Here is a 26,026-nt window from a genome sequence, read left to right as displayed (position 1 = left end):
CCGGGAAACGTGTATGGTTTAACCAATGTCGCGCCACTACGTTCAATTACAAAACCCACAAATAACTTCAGTTTTAAAGTTCTTGTCAGACACCCACGGAGAACGCTACCTAGTCCAGGGGCGGCACCCTGGCTACAGGGCACCTGGGCTCGCTGCCCCTTTTTAGTTATTGTATTCTAATTAAACATAAGAAAATTCACCATCCGAATCAAAGTGGAAGGAGGGGGAGGAGGTGGGGGCAGGAGCAGGTGCTGTTGCTTTTTTTTTGTTTCTTTTCCCGTTGACTTTAGAGAGAGGGGAAGACAGAGAATGTGGATGTGAGAGAAACACGCCCCCACCAGGGCCCGGGCCGGGGAGGAGCCTGCAAACCAGTGCGTGCCCTTGATGGAGCCCGGGTCCCTTCAGTCCACCACCGGCCGCACCGGCGAGGGCAGCTGCTGTTGGTTTGGAAGGCGGAGTCTGCCGCTCCTGGCACGCACGCCGCCCCTCCTCCCCGCACCCACAGCCCGTCCTGCAGGCTGTTCACGCGGCACCTGACCCCACAGGCCCACCGGGATTCAGAGATGCTTGTGCACAACTTACACAGCACCTGCGATGACCCTCACGTCTAAGACGTAAATCTAGAAATAGCCACCCGAGAACTTCCCGTTTCTACTTTAAAAGGGAGCAAACAGGAGAGGAACCAAGATGGAGGCAAAGGTTAGCACCTGAACTTGCTGTCTCGCACAACCACATCCAAACTACAACTAAGAGAACGGATATCATCCAGGACCAGGAGGGGTGAAATGTCTCCTGGTACAGCTTTTCACCCTCGGCTCTTGTTTCTATGTGGTTACTGAACAACAAGGCCCGAAACTTGGGGTTCTGAGGGCGGGAGGAGCTGAGGTCTGGAAGGTCCAGGTGCACCCCACCCCGGCAAAATGGCGCCTCACCCACTGAAACAAGATTCCGAGCTGCAACCCCCTGGAGGAGGAGGTGAAGGACATAAGGCCGCTGTGCTGGGAAAACGTGAGATTCCAAGTGAAAAACTCCAGGGACTGCAAACAGGCTCTCGTTCTGCACTGAACGCCCCAGTCGCTCCTTCACCGTCTGTGCCCAGGTGCTGGCACAGCAGCCCCCAGCCTGCCGTGTTCCTCCCACAGGTGAAACAGGAGTTAAAATTCAATCCCCTCCCTGGCCCACAAACACAAAACCAACTTCAAGCAAGTACATTTCTTTAAAGCACCTTTCTCTTAAGAAGAAAGAGGAAAAGATAAAAATTATGATCAACAAACACATATATGGACAAGTGAATCTAAAAATCAAGTGAGAAAAAAAAATCAAGTGAATTAAAAATCTGAGGAACAGAATAAACGTGAATATAATAGAATCAGAGGCAAAGAAAGGGAGTGGATCATAATTATCAGGGGGAAGGGGTGTGGGAGGTGCAGGAAGAGACCTATGGATGAGGACAATGGGGGAGGGGGAAGGGCAGAGGGTGGGGTGAGAACTGGGTAGAAGGGAGCTAAGGGGGGAAAAGAAGAAACATTTGTAATCTGAACAATAAAGATTTATTTAATTAAAAAAAATAAAAGTATCTTATGGGAATAAATGATCCCTTAAAGCACATTTAAAAGTGCTCCCCACCTCTTGTAAAATAATTCCACTTCAGCATAGCAAAACTAAAAGGCTGTTTCTCTTTACACAGTATTCTGCTCTCGAAAACCAGTCCAGAGCGGCTGTAAACAGACTTTCACCCCATCACGCCCAACCTGGCATCTTGGTCACACAGATACAGATATGAATTTCAGTGAGAGAAGGAATTTAAGTCAGGAGTTCACGCACAGCTCACCAATGAGGCAGGTTGGCTGACACAGGGCAGCTGTCACCAGCTCAGATGCTCACAGCCTGCACCGAAGACCCAGTGCCCAGACCCCACAGCCTCCCAGGTTTCCCTCTTAAAGACTTAGAACTGCTGGGACCGGTTTGGTTCAGTGGATAGAGCGTCGGCCTTCAGACTGAAAGGTCCCGGGTTCAATTCCGGTCAAGGGCATGGACCTTGGTTGCGGGCACATCCCCAGTGTGGGGTGTGCAAGAGGCAGCTGGTCGATGTTTCTCTCTCATCGATGTTTCTAGCTCTCTCTCTCTTCCTCTCTGTGTAAAATCAATAAAATATATTTAAAAAAAAAAAAAAAAAGACTTAGAACATTCACCACTTTGGTTCCCGATTTCCACAATACATCAGCGATAAAGGCTGGCCCAGAGGCAGTCGATCTAGCACTGCGGACAGATGACAGCCTCCAGCCCTCCCGCCAGGAGACCTCATATTCTGAACACACACATCCCCTCGAAATAAACACGAACACTTTGTTCTGAAACCTAAGAACGCAAAACACAGTTTTCCCTTCTCTCCTGATGGTCCGATATATTCCTTCTTCCACATCAAACCTGACTTTCCAGAGGGGCAGGAATTCTCTGTGCAAATCTCCAGCACAAAACCACTCAGAACACGTGACTTGCCCCGGGAACACTTCACAGGATGACGTCCCAGGTGCAGAGAAGGCCCCAGTGGTCACTGGGAAAGCGGCCACAGTCCAGCTTCTCCAGCCCCAGGAGGTCCAGGCTCTGGGGGAGGAGGTGGCCGCCCCCCGCGGCCGGGGCTCTGAAGAAGATCCGGTCGAAGCGGTGGCGACAGGTGGCGCGGATGCCGAGGTTGGAGTTCAGCCGCGTGTCCCAGGTGTACCGGCAGTGCTCGGGTTTGCCCAGGAGCTCCCACACGTCCGAGATGCTGCCGGGTAAACCGCCGCACTTGGTGACCTGAAAGGACAGGAAACTCGGTGATACTCCGGTGTTTCCCCCCAAATTAAAAGCATGACTTGGGAATATTAAAAACTGGCAAATAACAGCATTACATCATCACAGTCTAGACTATTTTTTCCTCTGGCTCTATTTTTGTTCATTAGTTTATGTTGTTTATTATATATATATATAAATGTGGAAGATTCCATTTATATGATCCACTGTCAATTGCCTTCAGTTCTATTTGAAATTTACTAACAATATTAATTCTTTCTTTTTTCATTCACACTTGTTTGTTTTTTACTTATGGTAAGTTACACATAAAATTTACCATTTAAAAATATACATATACCAATGGCATTAAGTATATCCACATAATTGTGTAGCCAGCCCTTTTTGGCTTTTTTTAAAATCAGGTTGCCTTTTTTGAAGAATTTCTAACATTTTAATACAGATCATGCCTGGTTCATTCCAGCCTCAGTGCCAACCTGGGGCAGGCACTGCGTCAGCTTCTCCTTTCGTGGCTGCTTAGATGTTGAACGTCACAATATGCTGGTTTTTCTCGATCTTGACAACCTGGCAAGCTTTGGCCTGGCTGTGCAGAAGTCCTTCATTTCCTCCATTATGTGAGGCACGCAGCAGCACAGTCAGTGGCAAGAAGTGAAGAGGATGGGAAAAATATCAGGGTTTTTTCTTTTGAATGTCAGGTTCTTACTGTTGGCTTTTCGGTGAGCATTCTTTACATATTCTGAGTACGAACTGTGTGTCAGATACGTGATTTGCAAACACTTCCCCGAATTCCCTTTTCACTCCACCGGTGCACACAAGTTTATCTCCACGGCATCCACCCTCCCTCCTTGTTCGCGGTGTCTGTGCTGCTGGTGTCGCCGCCACTCCTGTGCAGAACGCTTCCCACGTTCCTGCTCTGCCCGAGGCCTCTGGTCCACGCTGAGAACTGCCCCACGGGATGTGCAGGCCCAACTTCACAGGCGTGCCTGTGGCATCAGGCCCGAACACCACTTGTTAAAAAGCGGGATTTAAGTCAGTCAGTCCCTCAATCAGACACCAGAAACCGCCGCCATAAACAAGTCCACCTGTGAACAGCCGACAGAAGCCACCGTGCCGGACCCGCACCCCGAGGCCGGCTGCCTCCTTCCCGGGACGCTGCCTTCCGGGCAGTCCTGCCTGAACGGCTCTCCTTGCCCCCGTCCTGCCCCGGAGCTGCCGCAGGGACCTGAGCAGAAGCCCCATGTCCGCTCGCTTTCCATCTGACGTGCGCTGGGCCACGGGGGGAAGGCAGGTTCTAAGGCCATAAAGACCCTGAGAAACCTCTCGTCTCAACTGGACGCAGGACAGATACTTTGTTTGGGGCTAGACATGCGGGAAACGGGGACAACCATGATGCTCAGCTCTTCCTGTCACCTGCAACCAGCCCCACGGTGAGCGCGTCCTGAGCTCCCTCCCCACCGCTGCCCCGAGCCCGCGCCAGCCCACACCGGCCTGCGCTGCCACACGCCCCGTCTCCCCCGACACAGCAGCCTCCTCACACACACCCCCGTCTCCCCGTGACACAGCAGCCTCCTCACACACACCCCCTCTCCCCCCGACACAGCAGCCTCCTCACACAGGCCCCTCTCCCCCTGACACAGCAGCCTCCTCACACACACCCCGTCTCCCCGTGACACAGCAGCCTCCTCACACACCCCCCCTCTCCCCCTGACACAGCAGCCTCCTCACACACACCCCCTCTCCCCCTGACACAGCAGCCTCCTCACACACACCCCGTCTCCCCCGACACAGCAGCCTCCTCACACACACCCCGTCTCCCCGTGACACAGCAGCCTCCTCACACACACCCCGTCTCCCCGTGACACAGCAGCCTCCTCACACACCCCCCCTCTCCCCCTGACACAGCAGCCTCCTCACACACACCCCCTCTCCCCCTGACACAGCAGCCTCCTCACACACACCCCGTCTCCCCCGACACAGCAGCCTCCTCACACACACCCCGTCTCCCCGTGACACAGCAGCCTCCTCACACACCCCCCCTCTCCCCCTGACACAACAGCCTCCTCACACACCCCCCCTCTCCCCCTGACACAGCAGCCTCCTCACACACACCCCGTCTCCCCGTGACACAGCAGCCTCCTCACACACCCCCCCTCTCCCCGACACAGCAGCCTCCTCACACACACCCCCTCTCCCCGACACAGCAGCCTCCTCACACAGGCCCCTCTCCCCCTGACACAGCAGCCTCCTCACACACACCCCGTCTCCCCGTGACACAGCAGCCTCCTCACACACACCCCGTCTCCCCGTGACACAGCAGCCTCCTCACACAGGCCCCGTCTCCCCCGACACAGCAGCCTCCTCACACACACCCCCTCTCCCCTGACACAGCAGCCTCCTCACACACACCCCGTCTCCCCGTGACACAGCAGCCTCCTCACACAGGCCCCCTCTCCCCCTGACACAGCAGCCTCCTCACACACACCCCCTCTCCCCCTGACACAGCAGCCTCCTCACACACACCCCGTCTCCCCGTGACACAGCAGCCTCCTCACACAGGCCCCCTCTCCCCGACACAGCAGCCTCCTCACACACACGCCCCGTCTCCCCGTGACACAGCAGCCTCCTCACACACACCCCGTCTCCCCCGACACAGCAGCCTCCTCACACAGGCCCCCTCTCCCCCTGACACAGCAGCCTCCTCACACACACCCCGTCTCCCCGTGACACAGCAGCCTCCTCACACAGGCCCCCTCTCCCCGACACAGCAGCCTCCTCACACAGGCCCCCTCTCCCCCTGACACAGCAGCCTCCTCACACACACCCCCTCTCCCCCGACACAGCAGCCTCCTCACACAGGCCCCCTCTCCCCGACACAGCAGCCTCCTCACACAGGCCCCCTCTCCCCCTGACACAGCAGCCTCCTCACACACACCCCCTCTCCCCCTGACACAGCAGCCTCCTCACACACACCCCCTCTCCCCGTGACACAGCAGCCTCCTCACACACACCCCCTCTCCCCCTGACACAGCAGCCTCCTCACACACGCCCCCTCTCCCCTGACACAGCAGCCTCCTCACACACACCCCCTCTCCCCCTGACACAGCAGCCTCCTCACACACACCCCCTCTCCCCCTGACACAGCAGCCTCCTCACACACACCCCCTCTCCCCGACACAGCAGCCTCCTCACACAGGCCCCCTCTCCCCTGACACAGCAGCCTCCTCACACACGCCCCGTCTCCCCCGACACAGCAGCCTCCTCACACACACCCCCTCTCCCCCTGACACAGCAGCCTCCTCACACACACCCCCTCTCCCCCTGACACAGCAGCCTCCTCACACAGGCCCCCTCTCCCCGACACAGCAGCCTCCTCACACACACGCCCCGTCTCCCCCGACACAGCAGCCTCCTCACACACGCCCCCTCTCCCCCTGACACAGCAGCCTCCTGCCTCTGCTTCCGCGATGGGGACAGAGCACGGCGGAGCCAATACTGCCGGGTTTCCGCCTACAGGAGCCTGTGCCCATTTTACCGCGTTCTTCCAAAGGAACCGGAATCCGCTTCCACAGCAGTCACCGCCCTGGACACCCACTGCTGCCGCCACTCACCTCTTGGTCCCGCAGGTTCGTGTCTCCCGCAAATATGACGGTGGCCGACTCCGGGGCCCCCTGCATCTTCTCCAGGACCATCTTGAACTGACGGGCGCGCTCCTCCGCGTGCTCCCGGGTGCTCTCCAGGTGGGAGTTCATAAGGCACAGCTCGTTTCCCGCCACGCTCGCCTGCACGGACAGACATCACGGCTGTTAGCCCAGTGCTGACCTCTGACCCGGGACCAGCAGATCGGCCACTGGCCGGGGCGCACCCACGCAGGGAGCCTGCTCGCCATCCCGGAGCTGTTCCTTCCGGCGCAGGACAATGCGTTCAGAAGAAAAGCCAGGTTAGAGAGGGAACGTGGGACATCACCAAACCTCCCACATCTCAGGAAAACATCTTACAGATCAGGGATTTCATTTTTACAAGACTATGTCTATGTTTGAAATTTACGTAAGAACTTACCGAGCTCTTTAGGACTAATAGGACACCCTGTGAGTGAGGAGCCCGGCCTCTCTAAAGACAGCAGTAAGCAGGAGAAAAGGACACCACCCTGGAAGTGCAGAGAACGTATGCTTTTCTTAAAAAAAGCAGGGTCCTTAACGTTACTCACATGCACACACAGAAGGTTTCTCATCATCTGTGTGTTTGGGAAAGGGATGATCTCGTGGCTTTTCAATTTCACTCTGGACTTCTTCAGCATGATAGCCGTGAAATACCCGTCCTCATGGCCTGCGGTGTTTGTGGAACAGAATTTCAGTTGAGAAGACCCTAGTGTAACAGGTTCCCCAGGGAAGGTTTTATAACAAACAAGTAGATGCTTAATCTCAATCTTAAAGTAAACTATTGTTTCAAAATAGCTGGAGATGGCCAGCCATGTCCTGTGTTCGCCCGCCCCCAATGTCACGGGAGGATGGAGAAATATAAAAGTAAACAGGACTTCACATCGGTGCCAAACTAGTCAACGGTGCCAACAGGAAACAAACAAACTGGGGAAATTTCTGGAAGACAGAGGAGATGAGACTTAACCTGAGGCAAGTTGGCACGCACTACTTCTCACCCGGAAGCCCAGGACAATTATAATAAACGAACAGAACACTTAGAAGGTGTGAGGCTGTAGGAAGAAAAGAGAACAGAACAGGCAGTGACAACTGGCTGATCAGAACAGAGGATCCAAAAAAGAAAAAAAAGGAAGGAAAAAGGAGGAAAGAAAGGAAAAAGAACGAAGGGAAAGGAGGGGTCGGAGGAAGGCCGGAGAGAGAAACAGAGAGGGACGGGTTTTTCCGAACCGAAGGTCACAAACCTCCAAATTGGAAGTTCCTTCCAAGTGTTCAGAATAAATGAGAAAAAACAAAAAACAAAAAACTAAGCCCCCCAAAGAACACTAAGAGACCCTCAAAGCTCAGGGAGGGGGAGGCCAGAATTAGTAAGGCTTCAGATTTACAATCAACAACGGAAACCGGGAAACACTGACAGCACCTTTCTGCCTGGAAATCTGTGTGCAGCCGAACCACAGGTTCACAAACGCCCTCCCTACACATTCTCTCTCAGAAGGGGTTTCAGAATGTGTACCAATAAAACAAGAAATCCAACCAGGAGCAAGAAAAGAATCCCCGGGATAAGGCAGAAAAGCTGTCCCTCAGAGAGCGCAGGAGAGAAACGGAGGCCGAGGCAGGCTGATGAGACAGCACGTCAAAGCAAACCAGGGCCTCAGGAAAAGGGAGAGGCGACGGGAACATGGGCTTGAGCCCAGAATAATGACCTGTAGCCAAAGTGGTAAAAACAAAACAGGTGGAGAAAAAAAACCCCCAACTAAATTAGAGTAAAAAGCTAAAAGAAAAAAAGACTTTTGAAAAAGCATAACCACATGAAGCTAATGTAGCATGTGAACTATAGCTGAAAAATTAAGAATCTGGAAAAAAGTATAACTACAATGCAATTATCACACTTAAAATTTTTAATGATTTAATGTCACCAAAAAGCTACTCACTGTCTCAAACTTTGACCATTTACATGCTCCTGACGTATCGTTCATTACAACCTCTTTCTCACATCGAAGCTGTATCACATATCCTCCTACGGTTCTCTCAGCACTGTGTGTCTGGCTTGTTTGCTTAAAACTTAACTGCATTTGTACTTTATTGTCTCTGCGCTCCAATAGGCTTTGATGGGTTTCTTTCATTGACGTGTTTTTCAAAGAAAAAGACAAGTGACATGACAGGAAAGCTGTTACCTGTAATGATCTCGTAGCTGCTTGCCTTCTTCTTCAGCATGCTGTGATACGGGGGAATGACTTCCTGCAGAAACACCACGTCCGGGCTGTACCTGTGTGAGAACACCGGGAACGCCCATTTCATGTGCGGTACCTCCACCAGCAAAATACCACTACGTCAGAGAAACGCAAAACCACGACCGTCTCCACACCCACTATTCAGTGTTCACACTGTTCCTTGGTAACGATAAGACAGAGATCTGGGCTATTTCACGGAAAGATTAAAAAAGTATATACGCGACACCACATTGTAAAGCTGTTTAGAATCACTGACAAGCAGCAGTGATCTGAGAGGCACCACAGTCCTGCACCCCGAGGGACACTTCATGTGTGATCACCCCTTCCGTCCTCTGGAAACTGACCCCTGACGAAGGAGACGGCCCCGGAGAGCAGCGTGGCTCACCATGACGCCGCAGCTGACAGCCAGTGTGAGGTTCGGAGCAGCCGAGATGACACAAAGGCTAAGGAGCCAAGCAGCACAGGGCGGCTTCCGGCAGAGGTCTGCTCCTGCCCGCCCCTCCCGCCACCCCGGGCGCTGCCCTCCGCACACGGGGGGGACACACGGGGGGACACACTGGGGACCGGCCGCCCTCTCCCGCAGCAGCGCCAGCACTCACAGGGCGATGCAGGCGCACACCGCCTGGGCCCGCTCCCGCAGGTGGCTCAGGTCCAGCCCGTCCACGTTCCAGGTGACCAGCGAGAAGGCGCTGCCGTCCTCCTGCGGCGGGGGGCTGGCCGAGCCGCCGGGGCCCCCGGGGGCCGGCGCCTCCTCCTGGGTCAGGTCCACACTGGCAAGATCAGAGCGAGCACAGCTTTGCAGCAGCCTGCAGCGGCCTGGTTTCACCAGTGCTTCCGAGCGTTCGCCTCTCTCTCTCTCTCTCTCTCTCTCTCTCTCTCTCTCTCTCTCTCTCTCCCTCCCTCTCCCTCTCCTCTTCCTCTCCCTCTTCCCCCCCCCCCCCCACTCTCTCAGGCACTAGAGACCGAGCCTCCGCCCGCAGAGCAAGTCCTGCGCTCCCAGGTGGTGCCACTTAGCTCCCCGTGCCCTCAGGCCCTTCCACGCCCCGATTTATAAACAAACACGACATTCCCACACGGATGTGGGTTCATCATAAATCTCGTTTCTGAAAGCAGAGCCGAGCCAAGCTTGTGGCTGGGTGGGCGGGCCAGCCTTCGGGCCTGCACTGAGCTGCTGCTCCGACGCCAGGTCCCACACGGGTGTCTCTCCCCACCTCTTCCTCTCTCTCTCTAAAAACTTTTCTTTTTTAGAGTAAAGGCCTATTCACATTTCGCCAACTGTGCTACTAGGCGCTGACCCAGGACCTGCGCGCTCTCTCGTCTCCGTTAATCCGGAATCGGCCTCCAGGCCTGGCCTGTGACCTGGGCACCGTGAAGCACAGGGCGCGTGCTCTGTGGACGGTCCCTCAGGGGCGCCTGTCTGGCGTTTTCTCAGGATCGGGTTCATCACGGCTGTTGGGGAGGAACCACCCCCAGGGCCGGGGTGTCTTCTCCGCGCCCTCGCGGGGGACACCGCACCTGGTGCTGCCCCAGCGCTGGCCACGCGGCCTGACCACCTGGTCCGGTCAGGGTGGTGTCTCCCCTCCCTCCCGCCCAGCGATGCCTCCCCTGTAGGAGCCTTCGGCGGGCGGGCGCTGTGGGCCTCTGCAGACACCGCCTTTCCCACCCCCATCGGTCTTTTCGGAAAGAATTCCCCGGTGGGATTCCCATGGGGTGCTTTTCTCTAATGCCACCCGCCCTTCCAGCTCGCCTTCTACTCCGAGGGCAGACGGTCTGCTGCCGGAGGGAGGGACCCGCGTTTTATTCCGCAGAGGAAGCCTGCTGCCTCTGAGCCCGCAGGGCAGGGGGCGCGTTTTAGAGTAAACAATAAATAGAACCCAGCGAAGAGCACCGACCCTGGAGCCAAGAGGTCACGGTTCAGTTCCGGGTCAGGGCCCGGCCGGGTGGTGCGCTTGACCCCCTGGAGGCAGCTGATGGAGGACGCTTCTCCAACGGATGTTTACTTCCTCCCTTTAAAGATCAACGAAGGGTTTTTAAAATCTACAAAAAATATGAAGAACAAACTAAAAACAATCAATAGAGGACGCAGACGGACTTCCAAGTCACCATGTTTCCAACAGAGGCTTTTGCCTCATTCGTTTGTTTGGGACCTTTCGCTGGCATCTTTCCTGTCCTCGGAGTGAAGAACAGTTCAGAGGGTGCCGTCTGCACCCCCCTGCATCCGCAGCCACATCCGCCCGCACCCCAGCCCCGCCCGCACCCCCCTCCGCCCGGGGCGCCGCCCACTCACCAGGACCCCGGCGGCGCGGGCGAGGTGGCGGGGCGACGCGGGAGGGCGTCCTCCTCCGCTCGCGGCTCGAAGTAAGCGTTCAGCGCCCTCTGAGGGGAGCAGGCACACGGTGGGCTCTTGCGCGCGCGGCCCGGTCACCCCCCTGCACCTTCCGGGGCCCTGCACCCCCACCCCTCCCTGCACCTTCCCGGGGCCCTGCACCCTCCCCCCAGGCCCTGCACCCCCACCGGGCCCTGCACCCCGGCCGGCGCGCACCTCCACCTCCCAGGCGTTCTCCGCCAGGTAGCGCCGCGCCACGGCCTCATCACAGCTGGCGACGGAGATGAAGTCCGCGCACAGCAGCAGCCGCTTCTTCCCCGCCGGGTCCCCGTCCTCCGGCCCCGCCTCCGGGCCGCTCTCCGGGCTGCGCTTCCGCTCCATCGCCGCCGCGGATGCTCGCCGCCGCCGCGAGGCTCCCGGCCAACCGCCCGCGCGGAGACCCGGCGCCCTCGGAGGCGGCCGGCGCGGCTGCGGCTGCGGCTGCGCAGTGGAGGACGGAGCGGCGGCGCCGGGCGGGCCCCACAGCGCATGCGCGCGCGGTCCCATCGGGGCGCGAAACCGCGGTGCGCGGGGGGCGTGGCGCGGGCGGAGGGGGCGTGCCGGAGGGGAGGGGCGTGGCGCGGGGCGGAGGAGGCGGGCGCTCCGCGGACGGTGGCGGCTCGTCTGCGTCCTCTGCGTCCTTGCGCGTCGCCAGCGGCTGGCGGCCCGGCGCTGCCCAGCTTCAGTCCTGCGCGGGGCCCCGGAGCTCGCGGACGTGTCACCATGAGCCTGACCCACAAGCTGCGGGAGGTGATGGCGGCCATCAACGGAGCCCCCGGCTTTGACAAGGTTTTGGAAAAGGTACCGGAGGCGCAGCCGCAGGTTGTGGTGCGGGGAGCGGAGGCCCCGCGCTCCTCCCGCCAGATCCCGTGGCGATCGCGGGGGCGCCAGGTCAAGGGCGCGGAGGAGCTCATCTCCTGGTCCACAGCTGAGCGTGGCTGTCACTCGGGAGACGGCGCCGCGGCTCCGGGGCCGGAGGGACGGCGGTGCGACCCTTCCAGGCGGCCCGCGGCGCCGCAGGCGGCGGACAGCGGGTTCCGGGCGCGCCCGCAGCCCGCCGGTTATTGGTGCCCGGAGCTGCAGCCAGGCAGCAAACTCCGGTGCTAGGTGGTGGGTTTGCACCTAAATGAGCTTCTGCCATAACCTTATTCATTCTAGTAACTCCTTGAATTACGGAATTTCCTCGTTTGTTTTTAAAATTCTGTTAAGCCATGCACTACAAAGTAATTGTAAAAATTATCCTGTGCAAAATCTAGGGAACATTCAAATTAAACCGATAATGGACTGACAGACCCCAGGGGCCAGCTGGCTTCGTGGGTGCAGAATTACCTCGGAGGCAGTAAGAGAGGCCAGGTTGCTGTGCATAACATGTGATGTTGATTTCTGCCAGGGGAGTGGGAACCCGCCAAGACTACGATTTTCCCCCCTGTATGTCCCTTTTTCTTTAAAAAGTTTCTCTTTGGATTAACTTCTGTCCGAGAGAGGGATCACACTGACTGAATCACCTTTTTTTAAAAAAATATATTTTCCTGATTTTCCACAGAGAAAAAGGGAGAGGGATATAGAGCTAGAAATGTCGATGAGAAACATTGACCAGCTGCCTCCTGTACAACCCCTACCGGGGATGTGCCTGCAACCACGTACATGCTCTTGACCAGAATCGAACCCGGGACCCTTCAGTCCGCAGGCCGACGCTCTATCCACTGAGCCAAACCGGTTTTGGCCTGAGTGACCTTTTTTGGGGGGTGACTCAGGTTAGAGTCCCGGGTCCTCGGGGTGCTCACCCTCCTTTCCTTCTGCACTCAGGTGACGCTGGTCTCGGCGGCCCCGGGGAGGGTGACCTGTGAGCTGCAGGTGGAGGAGCAGCACACCAACAAGCTGGGCACGCTCCACGGGGGGCTCACGGCCACCCTGGTGGACAGCATCTCCACCATGGCGCTGCTCTGCACCGAGCGGGCACTGCCGGGCGTGAGCGTGGACATGAACATCACGTGAGTCGCCGCGCCGCCCCGGGTGAGGTGGGCCCTCCTGTTCTCCGCCTGGAACCTGGGAGCTTCCTTCCAGGCACAGTGTGTACCGACCGCTGTAAAATGACTCAAACCTTCGAAAAAGCAGCCCTAGCAGGTTTGGCTCAGTGGATAGAGCCTCCGGCCAGGGACTGAAGGGTTCTGGGTTCGACTCTGGTCAAGGGCGCACACCTCCGTTGCAGGTTCAATCGCTGGGCCTGGTAGGAAGGAGCTAATAGAAGTGTCTCCCTCACATGGATGCTTCTCTCTGTCTCTCCCTCGCCCTCCCACTCTCTCTAAAAATCAATGGAAAATATCCTCAGGTGAGATTTAACATTTTTTGAAAAAGCCAACCTTCGGCCTCTAACACAAATGCTGGCGGGAACACCACCAGCACAGACTCACGGCTTCTGTGTCACAGTCCTGACACCTGTTCAGGACACGTACAGGTTGAAGGGAACCCAGAGGAGAAATGGAGAAGCCTCCACAGAGACACCTCTCCTAGGGACAGGTGACCACAGATGGGGTGTCTCCCCGAGGCGCACAGACAGGCTCTGCAGGTTCAGCCGCACACGGTGTGGGCACGGCACCAGGGAGCATGCCTGCAGGGGTCACACGTTCCCATCACACACACACTCGCGCACACACACACACACACACCCCGTCAGCGCCGGCGCCAACCAGCAGGGCTGTCCCGTCCTGTCCTGTCCGGTGGCAGCGCAGGGGCCAGGGGCTGTTTCCGGACAATGGCTTTTGCCTCCAAACTAACAGAGAAAGGCTTTTCCCCAGGGGACTGGCCAGGGTTAGCGTGGGAAAGCCAGTGTCATGGAAATGCAGCCGTTAGGTTGTATCAGGTTAGCACCGCATTCAGGCCCCTGTTCCTATGGAAATAACCCAAACTGAGGGTGCAGTAAGCAAACCCCAGGATGAGAGGCACGTGCTCTTTTGAGATGAAGATGACAGCGAGGTCTGCCCTCTGGTGCCGGAGCAGCCTGCAGCCTCCCCCGCTCTGAGAGCAGCTGTGCTGGCGGCTCCGTGCCCTCAGTCTGTGTGGAGCAGCGGCCTGCCAGCCTAGCTCTGCTGGGCCGATCTCCTAAGATAAGGCGGCTTGGACCACCATGACGAGTTTCCAGGAAGACAGCTTTGGCCTTTCCAAGTGCATGTCGACAAAAGTTCTGGCCTGAGCTTCACACAGGGACTCCCTGCCCTGCTGGCACGGCTCAGTGGTTGCGTGTCGACCTATGAACCAGTTTTCGGTTTGGTTCACCTGCCTGGGCTGCAGACTCGCTCCCCTGTGGAGGCCGTGCAGGGGGCAGTGATTCTCTAATCATTCATGCTTCTCTCTGTCCCCCCTCCCCCTTCCTTCCTCTGAAATCAATAAAAAACATTTTTTTAAGAGAGTCCCTTGAACAAAAACTAGGACATAGTCTCAAAGATATGCTATAGCTATTTCAAAAATAAATGAGTGACAATTTGAATACAGGTGGGCTGGAAGTGTCTCTCTTAACATCACCAGGACTGTAAGGACCTCACACTTACACAGCCATCGTAGATTCTTAACGTCAATATGACAATTATAGACCAAGTGGTACTTCACTTGGCGAGCTCTGCAGATTAAATGAAAGCCTGAGGAACTCTCCCGTAGCTCCAAGTAAATCTGAAGCAATGGAAAAAGGGGGCGTAGGCAAAGCTCCTTCCTCTGTTTATGGGGGAGAAAACCAGGGTGGGTGAGGACCAGCCTCTCACACTGGGAGGGATGGCAGGGTCACTGGCTGGCTCCTTCCTTCCCTCCCAGAAACAGGTCAGCACGAGGGGGCTCTTCTGCCTGCGCACGGCTCTCCCTTTAAGAACTGCCGTTGACTGCGTGCCAATTGCTTCCTTTCCAGGTACATGTCGCCGGCGAAAATAGGCGAAGTGGTGGTGATAACAGCCCAGATCCTGAAGCAAGGGCGGACGCTGGCCTTCGCCTCCGTGGACCTGACCAACAAGACCACCGGGAAGCTGGTGGCTCAGGGCAGGCACACCAAGCACCTGGGGAGCTAGGACACCGGGCGACACCGCCGGAGGGAGGCCGGGGGCCAACGCCACGTCCCTGCCCAACAGAGCGCGGTGTTTCAGGGGCGAGAGCAGCCGCGGGGGACAGCGGGCAGGGGCATCTGTTTTCTGTCTTCCATTATAAGCCTCTTCAGCGTTAGCCGTGAACCTTACGTGTGACACTGGGATGAAAAGTTCTTCGCTCGGTGCTTTGAAAACGTAAGGCAAAGAACAAACACCCTAACACTGACACCTAATATTAAACTAAAGGAGAAACAGAAACTAATGATTAATCTGGTCAATCCTGCTCAGCTTTAAAATGCCGCCTTACGTTTCATTTTTTAACCCCCGTTTCAAGATTATGGAACTCCAGCCCTGGCCCAATGGCTCATTTAGAGTATTGTTTCAACTCGCCAAGGTTTTGGGTTCGATTCCAGTCAGGGCACATACAAGAATCAGCCAATAAATGTATTAAGTGGAACCAGTCAATGTTCCTCTCACTCTAAAAAATAAAGATTATGGAACTTCAAAATAGGTGGGCCATCACTCACACTGGAAAGCAGACTGAGTGATGTGGCCTAGACTAACCCCCAAGAAAGCTGGAGGCAAAGCACAGATGGTACAAGAGCACGCGCGGTGCTGCTTTTCTGAGGGTGTTATAGGACTGGCTTATCCCCCCATTGGGGGCGGGCGTCCCGTTAGCCGCTTGACTGGTACCTAGAATAAGACCTTGCAGGTTTCAGATCTCCCAGACTGCACCGCATCCGGAAGACCAACCCCCGAACTGTTCAGTGGGTGTTGCAGTCCTGCCCAGCCATGCTGAGCCTTTTAGACATCCTGCCGAGGACTGAGCCCACCTTAGGCAGGTTACTCATCAGTGACGGATGAGGGCTCTCCTGGCAGCAGCAGGCTGACCCAGGTGAAGGGAGACGATACAGGAATCGCTGCCACCACCATCACGGTCAGGATGGGCTATGGCAAAAGGCACCCACACCCTCCTGAGGAGCTGAAACAGGACACCTTAGACCTGTAGAACCAACATCAACACAGCCAACTGGCAGGGAGCCTCGGGACGGTCACCGGGGAGGGTGTAAGTCACTGGCCAGAATGCAAGGCCCACACCTCTCGGGAAGAAACTTCCCCCAGATCAAGATGAGCAGCTCCTTTAATCCTGGCCTGACCTTGCCTGGCTGGTGGCCACCTCCCCTGGGGACACGCAGGAGGCAGCCAATGAGTTCTCGTCATTCATGTTTCTATCTTGCCCTCTCGTCAATAAAAAAAATATTTTTAAAAGCTGACCTGTCTTCTTCAGCAATGCCGAGGTTGGTTAAGGTTGAACTGTCCCAGGTAAAAGGTGACCAGAGACCTAATAGCCCAAAGCAGCGATCCTGGACGGCAGGGGGTTAAACACACCACGGAGGGCACTAGCTCCCTTCCCCAGCTCGGTAACTCTCCTGTGGGACACCCACCTACGCTCGGAGTGAGGAATCAAGACTCCAAGTTTCAAGAATGTTTAAAGTTAGGCAGAAAGACAAAATGTGGCAAATGTAAACTCAGTAAACGTGAGTTGAAGGGCACACAGGAGCTTTCTGCATTACTCATAACTTTTCAAAAATCTATGTCTATGCAAATTGTTCTCTCTACAAGTTGGACAGCTCCCTCTGACATGCATTGACCACCAGGGGGCGACGCGGTGCTGGCAGCAAGGGGGGTGGGAGGCCATGAGGTGCTGCCAGCCTGGACAAGAGCCCCCTACCAGAGCGGACAGCAGGTGAGTGGGCGGCACCAGGCCAAGGCCAGTGTGTGGGAAGGGAGGGTAGGCTGAGGGAACTGGGTGGGGCCCAATGACGGGTGGGAGAGGGTGCCTGGGGGTCCAGGTGCTGCCCAGGGCCCAGAGGTCAGCCGGGACCTCCCTTCCACGCCAGGCACTCGTGCTTCGATAAGGCCCCGGGACCGCACCTGTGCCCGAATTTCATGCACCGGGCCTTCAGTTCTTATTAAAACCAGTGGCCGGGAGATGCAGATCTTGTTGAACGTTAACTGACAAGTGTAATTCATTAGAGAACGGCAGCTGCTTAAAACCCTCCCTCCTCAACACGTGAGCCTGGGCAGGCACCCACGTGTCCACGCGGGGCCGAGACTTCAGGGCAAGAGCTTAGAGCAGGCCCACAGCAAACACTCAAAGTCATTTCATGATTTCCGGTCTTGCTGACATGCCCACCCCAAGGCTGCGCGTTAGCCGGGACTCGAACCCTCCGGTCATCAATGATGCTCGCAGAGCCCAGGAAAGAGTTAACATTTCACACGTGTTGTGTGTTCACCTGCATCATCAGGGAACAACCTATTTTATTTAGGTTTTCATTTTTTCAAATTTCAACCCAAAGCTAAATACAACTGGAAACCAGTAAGCACTGTTTGTTCCCAAGGAGCAGGATCATTCCGCTTTACTCCAGTAAAGTATGCAACCCTTAGCAAAGCTTGTCTTCATTTAAAAGAAACAAAACAAAACAAAAATCTATACAGTAGTCTTTCCTTATGTTCATTGCACAAAATGAGTTCTGCTTTTTATAACTTTGATACTCAAATGGTGGTTTTTACAATTTAAGATTTCAACTGCAATAACTTTTTCCTACTCCCAAAAAAACCTTTGTAAGTTTTCCTTAAGGATGGTGTAGAAACCAGTATTTCCGCACAATTCACTGGAATTTTTTTCTTTGCAATAAAAATCTCCTCTTTAAAACCAGAAAAGAAAACGAAAACCAAAAGGCAAGTCCTCTACCTATCCTGGCTTCTGTAGCTACGAGTGAATCGATTTGACAGCTGCATTAGCCACTCGAGGCTCCAGATCTGCTTTCCTGTGTCTGACTGTGTCCATACAGAACACTTTGTAACAGCAGCCTGGAAAAGCGATCTGGAAATAAAACACACATATTTATGAGTACCAGGAAACAAACATGGCCCAGTAAGATCTGAGGCAAGAATGCCTGCAATTGAGATGCTTTTTTCATTTAAGGTTTCTTTCCTGTGGTTGTTTTTTCTTTTTTTTGAACAACCACTTCTGGTTATTAGAATGAATCTGACAGAGCTCAGGATCAATGGTGATTCGAGCAAAGCTATGAAGTTTCTAAAGTGTTGTTTATACCTGTTACCTTCCCTTCTCACCCTCCAAATACTGATGACAGCTGCCAGAGGCAAACCAGCACACATGGAGACCGCCAACCATGAGTACCACTGGTGCGTTCAGACACATCGGCATTTCAGTGCACATAGTCCTCACTTCACATTTTAAGATGCTGACGCAGTGCAGCCCGGATGCAGAGCATCCTCTTTCACACAGTCTGTGCAGAAGACATCGAATTTAAGTTCTGAGATACAAATGATTAAAAACAAATCCAGGATGAACAAGTTTCAAAATGCATAGTGTTCTGTGCATGAGTCCATTTTCTTTAAACTCTGAAAGAATAAAGTGGTAAGAAAACAAGAAAAAACTGCCGCTGCACTCTGATGTCTCCTCTTGCTGGTCAGCACTCTATTCGGGCAGGTAAGGGTGCAGGTGGTCCTCTATGGTGCCAACCGCCCAGTGGGTGAGCTGTTCCTGTGGCAGGTAGAGGCAGATGCTGCATAACTTGAAGATTGTAGCTTTGTTTTTTGGAGTCTGAAAGGGAAGTTTTAATATCCTTAATGAATGAAGCTTTAACTAAGTGCTCGGTTGCCACATGAAGCCAATCTAACCAATTTATTAAGCGCTTATGGGAACGCCTGTGGGTTCTGGGCCACAGATAGGGACCTGGGGGTTCAGGCCTCTGCCATAGGAAAGATAGGAAAACAGAGAAGTGTGACCACAAACAAACGTTTGAAGGATGTAGGCAGACTGAGTAAGTCAACCACAGACTAATTGCTGAAATAAATCAGGGTTAAAGGCATTTCATGGACAGATTTGAAGAAGTCACGTTTGCATACAGAGAGACAGAAGATGTGACGAGAGCAGAGGCCAGGGGGAACAGAAATAGTAAAAAAAAAAAATTAAAAAAAAATCTAAGCACATATAGAGAAAAGAAGCCAAAGAACCACGAAGCTCCAAGTACTACTTTTAAAAAGGAAGCTGGATCTAATCCTCCAACGTGGGGCAGGTGTGCTAGGTGCCCTCACACCTAACTGCCAGATGAATCAAACCAGACCTGCCCCAGAGCTCACCTTGTCAATGGAGCTCCTCTAAAAGGGACAGAAAACACAGGTGGCCTTCCCATTCCTGGCGTCTGGGCATGTACACGAGGTTGACATTTAAGATGAAAAAATGTGCCAGGCCTGGAAGGGTAGCTCAGAGAGTGTTGTCCCCATACACCAAGGTAGTGGGCACATACAACCACCAGCCACTGCAAGCATGAAGTGGAACAGCCCTAACCGGGTTGGCTCAGTGGATAGAGCATCAGCCTGCAGACTGAAGGGTCGATTCCGATCAAAGGCATGCACCTTGGTTGTGGGCACATCCCTAGTGGGGGGTGTGTAGGAAGCAGCTGATCGATGTTTCTTTCCTCGATGTTTCTAACTTTCCCTCTCCCTCCCTCTCTGTAAAATATATTTAAAAAAAAAAAAAGTGGAACAAACAGATGTCCCTCCCCACCCCCTCCTCTAGCCCTCTCAATCAACACATGAGAATTTAAAAAATAACTTTTAAAAGCACCACGCTTGGTCCTTGGCAGGTAGCTCAGTGGTTAGAGCATCACCCCAAAACTCCGAGGTTGCAGTGTTTGATCCCTGATCAGGGAACACACAGGTCCAACCAATGAGTGCTAAGTGGACAACAAACCGGCATTTCTCCTGCTCTCCTTCCTCTCACAAAATCAACCAGCGAGTTCTGATATGCAGCCAAGTCTGGGGACCACTGCCTTAGGATCAGGCCCAGGAGATGGGCTTCTTGTTCTGTAAATAACTTCAAACCAATGCAGCGACGAAGGGCAAAACAGAGCCAAGCCCTGCACACAGAAAGCAGTTTGGGGTCAGGGAAGGGGTGGACTCAGCCCGATCTGGCCCAGGCCCACCTGCAAGTGCTGCCTGTCGATGAAGAGAAACACGGACTGGCTCGGGTTGTTGACCACAATTCCAGTCTTGTCCTTGCGGCTCAGTACATGCAGAAACTGTTTTTCATAGTCACCGTGATGAAACTCAAATTTAGCCTAATTAAAAAGCACAAACACGTGTAAGTAATCACACTGCAAATAGGTTACACGATGTGAAACACATATACAGCTGTGCTACCGCACATGCTAGCTAACACGGGTCCTTAATTAAAACACAATTAGAAACTGTCTTCAGGAAGCCACATTTCAATGCTCAGTGAGCACAGGCAGCCGCCTGCTCCTCTTCACCTGAGCCCGGCCCAGGACGGTCTGCACCTGCTACGGCAGGTGTGTGTGGTGCCGGGGGAGAGCACTTGCCAACTGTACCCAGGACCCCTCCCTAAAGCCAGCCAACGCCAACCTTACAATTACAGACTTCTCTGGCCATAACGGCAAACATACTGGGGAGCTGAGAACCTCATTCTCAAGAGACTCCACAATTCAGTGCTTTCTCTAGTCCAAAGGACAGAAGGGACTAAAATTCATTACAAAGCATTGCCCCAGGAATATCCTAAGTCAAACCCTCTTCAGGAGTTTCCCATTAGCTGCTCTCCACACTTATTTCAGAAGAGAATACCTGAACAGGCCTAAAAGGCTCATCAGATCCCTTCCACCTAGAAAACAGGAGACAGACAATTTTCTCAATGTCATTCCGAGGCCAAAGAATGAAATCCATCTCCTGCGTACAGCCAATCACGTCCTGTGAGGCGAGAGAGAGAGAGAAGGAGAAAATCACTTTTACGGAGACAGAGTTTAAGGAGCAGCAGCACAAATGAAGCGGCCTGACTGCAGACACACGGAGGCAGCAGCACCGGGACCGAGTTCTAATTCCTGTCCCGTCACTCAAGGTGCCTCCATCACGACTCCACCTAGGGCTTGGGTTCTTTGTCTTTTTTAAACTCCCTGCATGTTTATTCCCACCCTTCAAAACCAGAAGTGTTTAAGCAAAGGCACCTTGGGACATTAATATGAGCCACTGCCTTCTTGTTACAACTGTTGCCGATGCTGATGGTCTCTAGTCACGGTACAGCACGGAACTGTCCGGGGCCACCGACCTCTTCCAGACCAGCACCCGGTCATCTCCAGTCCCCCGACCCTACCACTATGGGGGCGGGGCCTCCTGGGCAAATCCGAGGAGTAACGCCCAACGAGTCGCAGAAGTTCAGAAGGTTGGCGGCAATAGCAGCATCTTCTACTTTAAGTGTCTCCTTTATTAGAGGCATGACGTTATTTCTCTGCCCCAAAGGAAACCCAGTGAATAGTACACCGTTATCAGCATAATTCCACATGAGAAAGTCATCCACTTGAAGTCAGCTCTTAAGAGTCATGGCCACAGTAACTGCATGTTTGTGGGGGGTCAGGGTGCCGTGCCAAGGCGAACTCACAACATACAAAACCCGGACAAACCCACGCTCACCCTTCTCATAGACTGGTATCGAGGGGCATGGAGCTGTACCACGTCCTTCTGCAAAAGCTCCACGGAACTCTCCAGGGAATAGCTGCAATCCCGCACGCCTTTCAGGATATTTTCCTCGTAATTATTTGTCATGACTGGTATAACCTCAGACACTTCAAAAAGTGCTGACTTTTTCTTCTATAAGAAAAAAAAAGTTATCAATCCACTGATAACACACTGTCTTTTAACACTCAGTCCACATTGCAATGTCACAGACCTTCATTCTAACTCAGCAAAATTCTTCAAAGCAGTAATTTTTGTGCTGGAAACACTCCACACTCCCAACCCCAGCCCATCAGAATGTCTAACCACATGGGTTCACAGCATCATGTATCCACAGCAAATGTCTATTTTATTTATTTAATATATTTTATTGATTTCTCAGAGAGAGGAAGGGAGAGGAATAGAAAGTTAGAAACATCGATCAGCTGCCTCCTGCACACCCCCTACTTGGGATGTGCCTGCAACCAAGATACATGCCCTTGACCAGAATCGAACCTGGGATCTTTCAGTCCGTAGGCTGAGCCAAACCGGTTTTGGCACAAATGCTTATTTTATAAACCATTTATTTGCCCCAGTCACTGATTGACCACCGGCCTGAGGCTGAAGGGCCCCAGGTTCCATTCTGGTCAAGGTTATGGGCTCAATCTCCAATAGGGGGCATGCAGGAGGCAGTCAATCAATGATTCTCATTGATGCTTTTCTCTCCCTCTCCCTTCCTCTCTGAAATCAATAAAAGTATTTTTTTAAAAGAAAATATTTCTTAAATGCTGTAACAAACACTAGCATCTCTCAGATTGAAAAAAGTGATTTCCTCTTGATATAACTTCATTAACTGGTTCTACAAACAGCTAAATTAAAATCTCAGCAATTTAAAGACAAAGCTATCAAAATAAATGAACCGTTTTACTCTTTAAAGGTCAATTTCCATTATTTCTTTTGGATATTACGTAACTACAAGTGTCAATATTTGAAAGGGGGGAAAAAATAAACAAGTCCACCAAATTTTGTTTCAGATCCTCTCCATTCACAAGATAAAAACAGGTTTTCTCGGGTTTAAAGAGCCAGATGGTACAGTGGACTGAACATCAAGATTGAATATAACCACTTATACATTGGATTTGTTTCCAGTGAGCCTGCATTACAATCTTGTCAACTAAAATCCGGTCTTATCCATTCTTTACAACTTATTTACACCCACCAGGGCGAGGGAGAGAATGGAGAAGTAACTCTGGGACTATCCAACCTGGGAGCAGCCACTCAGAACTCCCCGTGTGAAAGCACCTCAACCACCCGCACCCTCCATCCCACAGCAGAGCTTCCCCCACCCCAACCTTTAGGGGAAAAGAGGGCCAAACCTCGGAAACTTTTACAACAGATCCGTTAGGATTCCACTTCTGACCTGAAATTAGCTCCCAAGTGAAGTGCAGAAATCCCACCATTTCCTTATATTCATAAAATAATCTCATATCAAATGAAGATTAAGAAACCGCCATTACTTTAAGCTGCAGAAAACTACTCATTGTTTGCTACTTAAGTGTGGACTTCTGATTAAGGCCAAACATATTTAAACTTCCCATTTCACTTTAATTTTAGTGAAATTCACTTTCCCACAAATAACCACGAGCATGTAACTGCTCCTGCACTGACTGTGCACCCACGTCACTCACTGCCCGCACCCCGGGAAGGGCCTGCATCCTGGCGAGGAGCAGGCTGCTTTTAACATCCGACCCCTGTACCACTCCCCACCCCTATCTGTCCTCGCGGGAGACCATCTCCAGACTCAGTTCCAGGTCCTCTCTGTGACAGTGGAACGGCCTGGGGGGCATCAATGAGACTTACAGCATGGCCCCCGTTACCCCTACTCTAAGCTAACAGACCCGTTACTTTAACATCTTCCAGAACCGCTTGTGCCAATTCCCGGCAGGAGCTTGGAATTACCTTCTCCTTGAACACAAAGGCAATGTACATCTTGAAGTCAAACTGGTCAGCTAGAGACTCTTTCTTCTTCCTAAGCTGAGCGCGGAGTCTGTTCAGCGCTTGTTTCTTCCGGGAGTTCGGGTCCCCCATTTTGAAATACAGGTGGTACTAAAGCCTTTGGAAATTGTCGCTAAACTATGGGCACTTTTTCTTTAAGACTCAAGTACAACAGAAACAAGTCATTTCCCCTGCTAATAGGATTGGATGGCTAAAGTCGCAGCTGCACCCCAAACGGCCCCGCAAGATCAGCAGGCTGTCATGCCACCGGGTCCAGAAGCCCGCGGTGCCGCCCAGCCATGTTCGGACAGGAACGTTTGGGGTGAAGATGGGAGAGAGGAAGCGGAGGAAGGCAGGAAAGTGGAGGAAAAACTTCACCTAATTTTTTGGAAAACACATCTGGCTCAAGTACCAAAATATAGGCTCTGGGGGAGGGGGAAAGGAGACGCCTATTCTCAGGGTTTAGGTGTGCAACCACACACCGCTGACACCAGTCCAATCCTTAGAACCCATCCGGACTTCCCCCTCTTTTAGAAAAGGGATGATGACAAGGTTGGGGGGGGGGGGAGGGGAGGGGAGGGGAGAGTGAGATCCTCGCTTTCCAAATACCAAAAAGGAAAAAAAGAGGAAGGAAAAAAAGAAAAAAAAAAAAAAGACCTTCCCCAAAACACCAAAACAGGGAAGGCAAATGAAACTGAAACACCCGATTGGATTTTACCCAGCCCGGTCCATGGCCGCAGAACCGAGTCAGGTCTCCGCCGGCTCAGGCCTCGCTATTGCTGTGTATTGTCAGTGCTGGCTAGTGATTACTCTTGGTGGTGAGCAACGACAACAGTGCAAAGTCGGTCGAGGAGGAAGGGGAGAGGCTCGGGGTTTCCCTGCGATCAACTACAGTGCATGCCGGGGGCGGGCAGCTGTCGCCCACAGGAGCCAGGAGCAGAAACCGCGGAGTGATTTCCAACCGCCCCGCCAGCCACCCCGCCCGCAGGCGGCCGCCGACGCTGCTGCCCAGGACCATGGTGGTGGCAGAGGGCGCGGAGGGGGGGAGAGAACACGCTGGAGAACCGCTCCGGCTCTGTGGTCAGACAGCGCCCCGAGCCCTGCCAGGGAGCCCTACCTGCCCCCGGGGGAGCCTTCCCTAGGACTCGTCCCCGATCCGGACCGTGAGCATCGCTGAGGCAAAGGGGGCGGGTGCTTCTCCCAAATCCAGGCCGCGCCGGGGGACCGCCTGCCCGTCCGCCTGCCGCCGCCCAGGCCCGCTGCCCCCTTTGCCGTCAGCGGCGGCGACGACTCACTCGCACCGCGGGAGGCACCGGATCGCTCAGGTCTTCGCTCATCTCATCGTGGAAACAACTCCCGCCCGGGTCCAGGAGGCGGGGCGGGGTTAACGGGAAGGATCAGTGGGAGGGGGGGAGGGGAGAAATAAAATAGTTGTATTAATATTAATTACTTTTTCTTATAAGGACGCCCACCCCACCCCCCGAAAAAAAAATGAAATGGAGTTCCCGGATCCGCGCGCTCACGTTGAACAGACCATGTTTCCCGAGTTTGGATGGTGCAGGGCGGGGTCGCGGGCGGGCCCTTAGCCGCAGCCCGCGGGCGGAGCGGTGGCGGCGGCGGAAGAGGCGGCGGCGGGGGCGCTGCTCGCGGCTCGGGCGGGAGCCATGTCAAGAGAACACCAGCAGCCAGCCGAGCCCCGCCATCCCCGCTGCGGCGCGCACTGGGGCCGGGCCGCCCGCGCTGCTGCCGCCGCGCAGCCCCCACCTGGGACCCATAGTCCGGCTCGGCGCCCGGGCGGAGGGAGGACGGGACGGCGGCGGGAGGGAGAGAAAGCGGGAGAGGAGGAGAGCGGCGGCCCCGCGCTGGGGAGGAGGAGGGAGGGAGGGAGCCCTGCGCTAAGGTCCTCCGGCGGCGAGTCAAGCCCGAGTAAAGTTATCTCAGTCCGAGCATCTGCTCCGGGTCCTCCTGGCCCCCGGCGGCGCCGGCTCGCGGGACAGCGGGTCGCAGAGAGCCGAGGGGAGGACGCGCGTCCGCGGCGGCACAGCCTCGTTCCCCGCCACCGGTGGCTGCGGAAACGGCGGCGGCCTGGGCGCCTCCCGGGTCCCGGCAGAGTCGCGTTTGAGCCGAGAAGCCAGAACAAACAACTTAAAATGGCAGCAACGCCGCTGCGTCACCCGCCCCCCGGCGGCACCGCCCCGAGCGCGCTGCGCCTGCGCGCCCCGCGGGCCTCACCACCCGCGCGGGAACAGAGGGGGAGAAGCGCCGGGACGCGCGGGGCGTCGGAGTTATCCAGGAGGGGCGAGAGAGAGGAGCCCGGGAAAGGGATCGAAAAAAGGCTTCAGAAGGCGGAGTCTTTGATGGGAAACGGCTTAGGCGACCCTTCCGCCTCCAACGGGAGTG

General features: G+C 54.4%; 3 protein-coding genes across 4 annotated transcripts; 1 reads left to right on the top strand and 2 right to left on the bottom strand.

Annotated features, from left to right (window-relative positions):
- Positions 1 to 1,534: 1,534 nt before the first annotated feature.
- Positions 1,535 to 11,499, bottom strand: TDP2 (tyrosyl-DNA phosphodiesterase 2). The gene is made up of 7 exons (XM_084865389.1): positions 11,214 to 11,499; positions 10,959 to 11,047; positions 9,271 to 9,441; positions 8,615 to 8,706; positions 6,995 to 7,113; positions 6,399 to 6,569; positions 1,535 to 2,796 (listed from the first exon to the last, which is right to left on the bottom strand). Exons 1-7 carry the CDS (start codon positions 11,376 to 11,378, stop codon positions 2,512 to 2,514), a joined length of 1,092 nt encoding a protein of 363 aa, XP_084721515.1. The 5' UTR covers positions 11,379 to 11,499; the 3' UTR covers positions 1,535 to 2,511.
- Positions 11,500 to 11,604: 105 nt separating this feature from the next.
- ACOT13 (acyl-CoA thioesterase 13) lies at positions 11,605 to 15,565 on the top strand. The gene is made up of 3 exons (XM_084865653.1): positions 11,605 to 11,837; positions 12,843 to 13,027; positions 14,929 to 15,565. The coding sequence occupies exons 1-3, from the start codon at positions 11,760 to 11,762 to the stop codon at positions 15,083 to 15,085; spliced, it is 420 nt and encodes a 139-aa protein (XP_084721779.1). The 5' UTR covers positions 11,605 to 11,759; the 3' UTR covers positions 15,086 to 15,565.
- Positions 15,566 to 17,385: 1,820 nt separating this feature from the next.
- Positions 17,386 to 25,801, bottom strand: LOC311612602 (uncharacterized protein C6orf62 homolog). 2 transcript variants are annotated; one of them, XM_084865651.1, is made up of 5 exons: positions 23,591 to 25,801; positions 21,611 to 21,787; positions 20,771 to 20,893; positions 20,116 to 20,250; positions 17,386 to 18,731 (listed from the first exon to the last, which is right to left on the bottom strand). In XM_084865651.1, the coding sequence occupies exons 1-5, from the start codon at positions 23,717 to 23,719 to the stop codon at positions 18,606 to 18,608; spliced, it is 690 nt and encodes a 229-aa protein (XP_084721777.1). In that variant the 5' UTR covers positions 23,720 to 25,801; the 3' UTR covers positions 17,386 to 18,605. The 2 variants fall into 2 exon arrangements, with proteins under 2 accessions (XP_084721777.1, XP_084721778.1); XM_084865652.1 differs by having other exon boundaries at positions 24,922 to 25,798.
- Between the last annotated feature and the right edge of the window lie 225 nt (positions 25,802 to 26,026).

Source organism: Pipistrellus hanaki (assembly GCF_964339955.1).
Source record: "Pipistrellus hanaki genome assembly, chromosome: 18".
Classification (NCBI taxonomy): domain Eukaryota; kingdom Metazoa; phylum Chordata; class Mammalia; order Chiroptera; family Vespertilionidae; genus Pipistrellus; species Pipistrellus hanaki.
This window is presented reverse-complemented; position numbering and strand designations above follow the sequence as displayed.